This window comes from Myotis davidii, unplaced genomic scaffold, assembly GCF_000327345.1.
Source record: "Myotis davidii unplaced genomic scaffold, ASM32734v1 scaffold370, whole genome shotgun sequence".
Taxonomy (NCBI): domain Eukaryota; kingdom Metazoa; phylum Chordata; class Mammalia; order Chiroptera; family Vespertilionidae; genus Myotis; species Myotis davidii.
In genome coordinates, this window is record NW_006288615.1 from 14,544,015 (window position 1) to 14,555,582 (window position 11,568).

Consider the following 11,568-nt stretch of genomic DNA (forward strand, 5'->3'; position numbering starts at 1 on the left):
GGTGGGGCGGGGCACCCGGGGTGGTGGGGGCTGAGGCGAGCAGAGCAGCGGCCCTGCGGCCCACCTGCGTGGAGGCGGAGGGTCAGCAGGCCCTCCGCCGCGCCGTGGCGTTCAGTGTCCGACCCCGACTTTCTGAGTTGCTCGGAGGCGCCAGGAGTCGGACCGATCGGGAGGGACCGAAAACTGTCAGTGTCACGCGGCTCGGCCCCGGCGTGTGGGCGTGGATTGTGTACAGTTTAGGGAAGCCGGTGTGCGGCGGTTGTCCTTCTCTGAGGAATGGTGGGCCCCGGAGGGGGTCGGGGCTCGGGCAGGGCGCTCAGCTGTCGTGAGCGTGGCAGCAGAAGAGCAAGCCGAGTCTGCACCAGTAGTTTTCACTCTTTAATATTGCGTGTTGGGGATGGAGAGGGAGTTGGGACCGGTGAACTCCGTTTTGCTGACGGCTCCCTCGCCGGACTAAGTAAAACCTGTGACTCACCAACTTTTCCATGGTCGGCTTTTCCTAATGCGCTCCTGGTTTGTGATGCCCAATGTCACCTGTTTTCTCCTTTCTCTGTGGCCTGGGCCTCACCACTGACAGAACTAACCCTGTTCTGCAGGGTTTTGTGTGGGTGTGCAGAGGCTTGATTTCAGGCTTATGTTCAAACTGGCAGGGAATGCTCATCTCTCATCCTCAGCTGTCCCCACAGTTCCGTTTTAGGAGGACCAAGTTGATTTTGAGCACTCGTATTAAAGTGATGCATTTAAAATTAGAATTTCATATAGTGTTTATATATTGTTAAATTGGAAAAGGATTTAAGAAGAGGAGGACATGATTGGCTATCATAACTTCATATAAAAAACTTTCTAATCAGATCATCATTTTTTTGGTAGTGTTTAGTTCAGAATGAACATTGGCCTACCATGAAGACCAGAACGTAATCATTATCTAGTAAAAGTGCTTTTGGAGGCTTACCTCTTTTCAGTAATTTTATTTTTAAGCAATAAATGTGGCAATTTGGGATATTTTAGAAATGCCTTTTCAGTTATGTACTCGAAAGTTAGAGTTTTGGAACAGACCGCTTTTAATAGTACACTGTGTTATAGAGGTACAATGTTGGTGGTGATTGAGTAGTTTCTACTTAAGTTTTAAACTTGATAAACATAACACTAAACTTTTAAAGGCCTACATGTTATTTTAATGGAAGAATCTGCAGAGTATTTTGGTTTATTTTTTATACTGAAGATGAGAGCAATACAATTGCAGTAAAAAACCCCTGCAATTTTATTTTTCAATTTTAAAATTATGAAGCAGGTTCTTTATAGGAAGTTAGAAAGAAATGTGTTCATATTAGAAGGACTGTCTGTACTACATGTGTTTTCTGGTAATAGTAATGACAGTGGCTACAAAGCACATAAAATTTGTTGGATACTGTACCAAGTGATATATAATTTCATTTAATTCATACAATAATTCTGTGAAGTATAGATATTTTTGCCACTTTACAAATGCAGAAACTGAGGCTTAGAATTTAATTTACCCAAGATCACATAGCTAGTATGTGCTTGAGTCATATTTTGAACCTAGACTTTTTCTACTCCATTATTTTAATATGACTTGAAATGAGCTGAAAATCTAAAAATAACATGCCCCAAGATTTTAAATTTTGACATCCAAACCTGAGTGTGAATTGCAGTTAATAGAAAAAAACATCATGTACTGTGGGGGCATTATTATTCATTGAAAACATATTAGATGCACCTTGTTTGTAAGGTCATGTCAAGTCCCATTATGATATCAGAGTGGAAAGAGACTCTCTATACATGTTCATGGAAGAGTTCTTGGGATAAGCCACTTGAAATTGAGCCATCTGTCCACTCAAGGACAAGCACATTGATTTATGCTTCAGAAAGAAATGCTAGTTATTTGGTTCCAATGTAATTTCCATGTGTTGAAAGGAAGCAGAGATGGGCTAGAAAACAGCAATGATCATAGCAGTTAAAACAACAATTTGTATTGAGAAATTAATATGGGTCAGGCACTGTTATAAATCATTTTGAAGGCATGATGTCATTTAAGCCTTTCAACATTTAAGATGGTCCTTAACTATCCCTCCTTTGAAGATGAAGATATTGAGTAACTGAGGGTAACCTATTTGCCCAAGGTTTTATAGTAAGTAATGGGTCACCAGAATTGGAATTAAGATGTTTGGGTGGCAAGGAGGGAAAAAATGTTTGAAAATAGAAGAGGTATGAAATTAAAGCTATAGAGAAATAGTTGATTTATTTAACTTTGTTATACTTTTATATCTTTATAACATTACATGTGCATTATAGTAAGTTAGCTTCTTTAACAAATACCAGAAATTGATAGGAAAATTGCTGGAATAATGAGGGTTTACTGGTTCTTTGATTATGAGCCTGAAAGCATAGATATGGCATTTAATGACTGTTACTCTAATGTTTTAGAGGACAAATTGAAAAGCACAATCCTCTGCTTCAGGGATCTTGAAGGCTAAGCCATAGTTTGTTTCATTAATTCCAAAACAATTCTCCAAGCAAATAATTGATGTCAAAATCAGTATTAATTACAATTTTATGCATATATTTCACATTATACTTATTTTAAAAGTGCTATACAGTAAACAAAGGAAGTGCCTGCAGGATTCTAATGTCAGTTCTGCTTCTAGCTGGAGTTGCATGATTTTGGCAAACTATTAGCATCTCTTCCACACAGGTTTATGCATTCAAAGTTAATCAAATGAAGGAATTGGGCTACATGATATACTATACTAACACTGTCTCCTGTGTTTATAACTTATTTTCCACTTCAGTATCTCTGTTTACCAGCTATTTGAGAATGGCAGAGGTGCTTTCATGAATTTTATATATAAACTAGAGGCCCGATGCACAGAAATTTGTGCAAGAGTAGGCCTTTCTTCCCCTGGCTGCTGGCACCTGGGACCCTGGCTGCTACCCTCCTCCGACCACCCACAGGCACCCGGAACCTGTGCTGGCTTCCCTCGGGCCGCCCACAGGTCACCCAGGACCCAGGCTGGCTTCCCTCTGGCCCCGGCTTGGTCAGGAAGGATGTCCGGAATGACTTCAGGAAGACATCTGGTCTAATTAGCATATTACCCTTTTATTATTATAGATAGTTCAATCACATATATAAACTAGACTTTATTTCTGATTTTGTGTTAACTGGTTGCTTTAAAAAAATCAAAACTAAAATGTGTCTGGCTCTAATATCTTTGGGGCCTTAATAAATTACTTCACTTCCCTAGCCTCAGTTTCCTCATTTATAAAATGGAGCAATAGTAGTATCTAAATGATAACATTCATGTAATAAAGCATTTATTTTAGGGCCTGCTAGAGTGTAAGTGCTTAGCAAGTGTTTAACTGATATTATCATTGTTGTTATTACTTTCAAATATTAAAAATTCTGATTTGTGATGGCTACAAACTTAACTTGGCATGTAAGTCTGTTACAAATCAAAATGTGTAGGTCAGTTGTGTACAAAACTAGATAACCATACATTAGTTTCAAAATAATGGGATGATGTATACTTTGAAAATACCAACTTAAAGTGGTTCATCTGAATCTCCCCTTCCCAGTCATCTTTCTTGTTTATTTTTTAGCATCTTAAGAAGGTTTTAAGGTCTATTTAATGTCTTAACTCAGAAATGTATACTTTCATTCATTAAAGTTCCTGGATTTCCTACAACTGCATTTAGAAATTTGAATATTGAGTTAATATTGAAGGATTAATACTATTTAGATTGCAACTTAAATATGGCTTCTAACATTCATTATATTTATAAACTTCAAAAAATTTTGGAACTGATTATAGTTATTTCTGTCTGTAAAAATTATTCTGTAAGTGAAAGTATTTTATAGTTAGGCTCTTTGTTACTTCTCTAACCAAAGAAGTCCAAGATAGGTATGGCTTGTGCTAATTCTAGCCTATTAGTAGTGTTGCAGAGAGTACTTCCTTGGTACTGGCGTTATTATTATTTTTTTATTACATATATGGTTTAAAAAATGTTAAGAATCATGACCCAACTTTTTATTTTATGGAAATGAAATAGTTTTATACTTTGGCAGTATGTAACTATAACCTGGTAAAATATATATAAGTTTGAAAGTGTACTTTCACTGGTTCAACTTAAAAGAATAAAAAATTGTATAATTATTGACTGGTAAATTGATTTAGAATATAATTGCTGATACATTTTCAAGCATATGGTAATATTAGAACACATTTCAGAGTAATAGAAAAACAACTAAATGAAGAGGCTATACAGATAGCTGACATGAAGATCAACTAACTTGAGGGGGACTTAGATACAGTTTTAGAGAGAAATGTTTATTTGGGTTTTAAACAGTAGTGAACAGATGAGAACTCTGAAGATAGACTGGCTTTTGGCCATGTTTTTTTCTGAGCTATTGGACAAATCACTAAACCTCTTTAACTTAATTTTCTTTCTTTCTTTTTTTTTAAAAATATATTTTATTGATTTTTTTTACAGAGAGGAAGGGAGAGGGATAGAGGGGAAGGGAGAGGGATAGAGAGTTAGAAACACAGATGAGAGAGAAACATCGATCAGCTGCCTCCTGCACACTCCCTACTGGGGATGTGCCCGCAACCAAGGTACATGCCCTTGACCGGATTCGAACCTGGGACCTTTCAGTCCGCAGGCCGACGCTCTATCCACTGAGGCACAGCGGCTAGGGCAACTTAATTTTCTTGTAAAATGGTAACAATGAAGGCTATTCTGTGAAAAGTGATAGCATTAACTCTAACTTACACAAAAGAAAATTAAGGTTCAGAAACATGAAATGATTTACTCAAGGTCACAGGTAGCCTTGAAAACCTTGTTTTCTTATTCAAATTCAGTTGGGTTTCTATATTATTACTTGTAAGGTGATATTATTCTAAGCATTGTAAAATACCTTTAATTTCAAATAACTAGTTGGAGACAGCTGAAAGAAAAAGTTGTGGTTAGCCATGTAGAATGAAAATAAAAATTAAAACTTTTCTGACGAACAATACGGGGGACTTACTTTAAAGAACAGAAAATTGCAAAGTAATATGAATATACACTTCTAAAATGCCTTGCCATTAAAAAGCTTTTCCAGCTTTATCTTCACTTTTAAATATGTCCTAGCTTGGAAGAAAGGATTTTTTAAAGGATGGACTCTATCCCAAGACTGTCTAAATTAAAATTTCACATAAGTGGAGTCCAAAGAAATTAATCTTCTATAGTATTTTTAAGGAGTACTACAACATCTAAATTATAGTGGATAGGCTGTGTGTTGTAACTTAAATTTTTTAAGTGCTTGTTTTATTTCTAGCTGGGAATTTCTTTGGACAATTGATGATATTTATCATTGTGCCCAGTTTCTACAATTAAAAGATGGGTGGATTATTTTCCCGATGGAGGGTAAGTTAACTTTTCTTTACAGTCAATTTTTTAGTCTGATATGAAAGTGTGCAATAAAGCTATTTGTGAGAGTCTCCTTTGTGATGTAGACTTGAATAGTGGTTTGATATTATCCCTGACTCTAGTTTTTCTTCTCTTACAAATTAGTTTTTTATTTGGACTTCAGAGTTCTACTTGCTATATAGGTGTCTAATGTCTCTTTAACAATTATTTCATTCTGACTTATGAATTGTTTTTATGTCTCTATGTATTCATGTACAAGTAGTTATCTTTTCTTGTTTTTTTTCTCATAATCCCTAAATTTCAATCTTATTTGAAAGATAGTTGAAAATAGTATTTTATACAGGTACTTATGTTTTTACAGGTTATATTTCTTTGCTTAAAACTTGTTGCAAATATTTACTGAAGTCACACTAAATATACTTTCAGGAAATATAGGTTAAACAAATTTAAAAATGCAGTCTGATTTTAATTGGTTAATTCTTTAGAGGAAATAGCTCAACTTTAGAGCTAGAAAATATAAAATACATTGATAAATATTCTTCTCTAATATAAGAGGAGGTAATATAGTCTAAGACAGTGGTGGCGAACCTATGACACGCATGTCAGAGGTGACACGCAAACTCATTTTTTTGATTTTTCTTTGTTAAATGGCATTAAATATATAAAATAAATATCAAAAATATTAATCTTTGTTTTACTATGGTTGCAAATATCAAAACATTTCTATATGTGACATGGCACCAGAGTTAAGTTAGGGTTTTTCAAAATGCTGATATGCCAGGCTCAAAAGGTTCGTCATCACTGGTCTAGAAAAATTACTTTGCTTATTTTAGACTCCTTTTTACCATAATAATGGAGTCTAGTAATACTTGGTACACAATTTAGTTTTCAGCTATTGCTGGAACTGCTCTGTTTTGGATTGGCATTATATTTACCCCTGCCCTCCTTTAGAAATCTTTTTATAGAAGGTCAAATTTATCTATTTTTTTTGTCTCTTGTTTTAGGTTGGACCATATGAAATTGCTAATTTTCAACAGCTTTGACTTACATAAATAGCAATTTCATATGGTTCAACCTAATGTTAACAACTCCTGTGGGACCTACAATGAATTGATGTTCATTACTCACTTAGTTGTTGAATATATAATTGGTAAACATTTTCTCAAGTGTTGTATGAGTCATTTTGGCTGGTTTTTATTCTAGGTGGTATTAAAAACACCTTTAACAAACAAGCTCTGCTTTAATGAAGTATTTTTAGATGCCTTTTTAAAATCTGATCTTCAGAGAAGTACTTTAGGAATTCAGAATGATTTAGACCTCCAGAGTCCTAACTGACTTTTTAGAAATAGAAAATCAGACTAATTTTAGTCTTGAATTTTTAATATATGAATTTTTTTTGAATAATAAATCCAAGAAAGTTTTCTTGGAGGAAAATTTGTTTCTCTTGATAAAAATATGTTCTGTTGTGTTTAAGAATGGTAAAAATGGAGCTATCAGTTAAAGGTACTTCTAGGACTAAAAAGACGTTAAGTGAAAATGCCTATTTAATCTTATTTATATAGTCTTGTTTATAATTATTATTTTTATTTAAACCTAAATTTTATTTATAAATAAACAGGAATATATATAGTTTGACAGCATTTGAAAAAAACAATTTTCGGTTAAAGTATTCTTTTATGATTATATAAATCAAGGTGTTTCTAAATTTGCAATAACAAGTTTTAATGCTGTGTCTCATTTCTGTTTCTGTAACAGACAAAACCTTCAACTGTAGAAGTTCTGGAAAATATAGATAAGGTAAGTTCTTTGTCTCTGGGGTGTTTTAAATCCATTTTAGGTATTATGTAAATACTATTTTAGTATATATTATTTTGGAGACTGGATCTGGTATGGGAATTTAGAGATGATAGAGAGTAAGCATGAAAACTCTGATGTTACATAATCTCAAAAAAACCCAGTCTATCACTGATTTAAGATTGTGCCAAGCGGTAGAGCCTGTTCTAATGGAATTAGATGTGTACAGTGTTGTGTAAATCAATGTTACAGGTGGATAAAGTAGATTATAAAATAGTCTGCAACAATTTTTATTAGTCTGCAAACTTCACAGCTTTTTATGCTTTCTATGATTATTAAAAATGGCTATTACTTGGGAATACTGAGAGTGATGAATGGATTGAAAAATATAGTATAGATCACTGTTTCAATATTTTTTTTTATAGCCAAATATTTTATAGACCTTATACAGGAGAATTCCTATTTGATTTAATACTATTTATTGATGCTAGTTTCAAACATCCAATTTTTGATAGGTTAAAAATGGTATCTTAAAATATTGCATTTAAAAAAGTGATTTGTCAGAATAGGTATTTTTATTTTTTAATTTTAGTTTTTCATATTATGTTCTATTTTAAAATATTAAGATATTCTATTTCATTGAAATTTAAGAGTTCTTTCTATATAATCTATCATGTGAAAAATTTTTGTCAACATGTTTTTGAAATTTGAGATTAAATAGTATAAAATAATTTTCTCTTAACAGGAAATTCAAGCATTGGAAGAATTTAGGGAAAAAAATCAGAGACTACAAAAATTATGGGTTGGAAGATTAATTCTTTACTCCTCAATTCTCTATCTGTTTACATGTTTAATTGTATACTTGTGGTATCTTCCCGATGAACTTACAGCAAGACTTGCCATGACACTCCCATTTTTTACTTTCCCATTGATGTAAGTAAATTGTTCTTTTTGTTGACCTTTCCTCTTTCTGATTAGACAGTTTTACTATATTTAGTCTTTTTTTAATTAGAAAAAAGCAGTGTCTCAGATTGAATAAATATGTTGTTTTTGCATTTTGAAAAAGACTTCTTTAAAAAAGTAAAATGATGTTTTAAGCCTTTTCATATAGTTCAACATACCTGAGGAATATGACCCAGTGACATTAGTAATAAAGACTCTGGCAATCTTTTGTGATTCTCTAATAGAGGTCTATCTTCCCTACGTGTATTGGGCATGGAATGGGCATTTCAAATTGTAGGTAGTGGCAAGTGAGGGAGGGTTTGTAAAACAAAAAGAACAACTGTCCCAATGATTCTGAATATATTCCATTCATTCTACTTGTTTTCCCCTCTTTTTAATCACTGCTATAAAACAATTGGCCCTTATGATAGAAATATTTTATAATTTAGTACACTACAGAAGATGTAATGTGATTGAGAATTGAATAAAAAAATTGTCCATTCAGTCAATACACCTTTATGGGTACCAACTGCATAGACATTGGATTATAATGGTGTATGGTACTCAAAAATACAAAATTTTTGACTGTAGAGTTTAGACAACATACATTAAATTAAGTACTAAGTATGATGAATATTATGAAAAAGAAGTGCCAAATGCTATGGGAGGATTACCAGGGGCCCTCACACAATCTGGGGAGGAGGTGGGGGTCAGGGAACAGCCTTTGTATTCATTTTCTATTGCTGCCACAAACTTAGTGGCTTAAAACAACACCCATTTGTTGTATTATAGTTGTGCAGGTGAGAACAGAAGGCTTGACTGGTTCCCTGTATAGGGTCTTAGAGGTCTAAGCCAAGGTTATTAGCTGGTCTGGGATCTTATCTAGGATCTCTGTGGGGAGAATCTTCATTCAACTTCTGCTATATCTCTCTGACTCTTCTGCTGTATTCTGCCCTCGGGTGTAGAAACCTCTGCTTTTAAGGGTTTAACAGATTATATTAGACCCACTAAGATAATCTTTCTATTTTATTTATTTGTTTGTAAATATGTTTTTATTGATTTCAGAGAGAGAAAGGGAGAGGGAGAGAGATAGAAACAGTGATTAGAGAGAACCATTGATCGGTTGCCTCATGCACAACCCCCTACTGGGGATTGAGCTCGCAACCTGGGCATGTGCCTTGCGTGGGAATCTAACCATGACCTCCTGGTTCACAGATTGGTGTTCAACCATTGAGCCATACCAGCTGGGCTCAATGTGTTCTTTAAGTCCTAAAAACAACACCAAAATTCAAGAGTTGAGAGATCTTTCTAGTAATTCTCCTCTATAAGAAGAGAGAATAAAAATGTAAAATCTGTAAAGTAAGAGCATGACTTATTTAAGGGTCAAAAAGATAGGTATATCTCGCATTTGTACTGGAGAGGAAGCGAGCTTGCAGAATCAGGCAGGATCTAAATCATGGAGAAAAGTTTGAATTTCATTTTGGTGAAATGTGAAGTTTGTAAAGGTTTTAATGGAAGAATGGCTTGCGATTTAACTTAAAAGGATCATGTGTGCTGCTTTGTAGAGATTAAGAGGAGGACAAGACTAGAAATGGGGAGGAGGCTATTATAGAAGTAATCTAAAAATGGAAGATGGGTTGGATTGCCCATTGGAGATGTGTAGATGTGCCCAGTGGAGATGTGTAGATGACTTATGTTTTGGAAGTAAAACTGAGATAGTTTGATGGTAGAAAATAAGAGGTAAGGGAAAAGGAGGAATCAAGGTGGTGATTCTTAGTTTTTTTGGTTTGACATGGGGGAAGGATAGGATCTTTTTCTTAGGGATTACTATAATAAAAATTTTTTTGGTCTTAGTCTTTAGTGTAAGGTATATTTTCAAATTGGAACTCCAGGAGCTCATAAAATTTTAACTTTGTAGGTAGAAAAAAGAACCAAAAATTGAGGGCATACCATTACAGAATAAATGTCTTGCCATTTCATTTTTCTTTGGAAATCTTTTGGAATGCTTCTTACTTTAGGTCTAGTAGCAGACTTTATAATGCTGTGCGGCTTTCTCTCATTTTCCTTGTATTTTTTCACAAAAAGAGGAGAGAAAAGAAATTTGGAAAGGGAATTAGCATTACTGTGCTAATTTTAATGGCTACCCGCAAACTGTGATTTTCTGGAACTGCTGTTATGAGTCAGAAGACTTTTTTTTGTTTGCAAATCATATACTAATTGTTTTTAAAATAAAAATTTCAATTATTTAAAAATATTTGTTTTTCTTCATTTTGATATTTCTATTTTGAGTATGAAGCTTTATTCTTCTTCTGTGTCCTCTGACTGTTCTGCATCACCTGCATCTAGTATTTCTTGGCTGGCTAAGCTTCAGAGCCATTTCTCACTTTGTCTCATTCATATCTGTGACCTGGTTCTCAACTGCTGCAGCTTCTATTTCAGTGAACTTTTCTCTCTTGGAAGCATAGAACAGTTACCCAACAAAGAATAGAATTGTCCTTCTGATTGATGACAATCAAAAAAGCATGAAATAAAATAAAACAACGTGAAAGTGGATGTTACGGTAGATAGAAGAAGACTTATCAAAGGACATTTTCTTTTGTGTGTAGTGTGAGTATTGCTCAAGCTTATCCCTGGACTCTTTTCCCTTGGAAATAAAAGTTTTTAGGGTTTGCTTAAAGAAATGGAGGCAAAAGGAGCAATAAAATGTATTGCTTTACTTATCACTATCTATTGATTGCACAGCTTAGAAATCTATTCAGTAAGTGCAAAAAGTGACTATCTCTTGAGTCCAGGTTTTCCAAATACTTTTACTGGACTGAGAAGTCATGGATTCAAAGCTAAGCATATATTGCATAATCATAATTGTTTCAAAATTGTCTTTTATGGTAGATTATCAATATATTACATAAGATGCTTTGAGGTTTTATTATATCTTCTTTTCAGGTTGTAATATGGAGGAACTTGCGTGATTTCAACCTATTGTTTTTCTGCCTTTCAGATTCAATAATATGTATGTCTCTTATCTTTGCAACTCTTACTAAAATGAAATTATAGTATAAATGCTGACTCTTTCATAGGAGTATTAATGCTTAGTGAGGGGGAAGATATGGGTTACAGTTAAATTTTTGTATTTCTACATTATGCTGGCAGATATGCATTACCTCGAGAGTTGGTTCATTTTCTAAGAGCGAACAACCATGAAGCTTTGTCTCTATCTTTTTTTTTTAACATATTTTTTATTGATTAAGATGAGGAAGGGAGAGGAGATATAGAAATATCAATGATGAGAGCGAATCATTGATTGGCTGCCTCCTGCATGCCTCCTACTGGGGACCGAGCCTACGACCCAGGCATGTGCCATGATGGGGAATCGAACCACGTCCTGCTGGTTCATAAGTCAATGCT

The 11,568-nt window shown here is 34.3% G+C and overlaps 1 protein-coding gene across 2 annotated transcripts in view; it reads left to right on the forward strand.

The window, feature by feature from the left end:
- The first annotated feature begins 5,308 nt into the window (after window positions 1–5,308).
- The window catches only part of KIAA1715 (KIAA1715 ortholog), a 66,501-nt gene continuing 60,241 nt past the window's right edge, over window positions 5,309–11,568 (forward strand). For both annotated transcript variants that reach the window (XM_006760593.2, XM_006760594.2), the window contains exons 1-3: window positions 5,309–5,424; window positions 7,183–7,224; window positions 7,967–8,154. In XM_006760593.2, coding sequence (XP_006760656.1) covers window positions 5,398–5,424; window positions 7,183–7,224; window positions 7,967–8,154 — 257 coding nt within the window. In that variant the 5' untranslated portion in view covers window positions 5,309–5,397. The remainder of the gene's footprint in view (window positions 5,425–7,182; window positions 7,225–7,966; window positions 8,155–11,568) is intronic.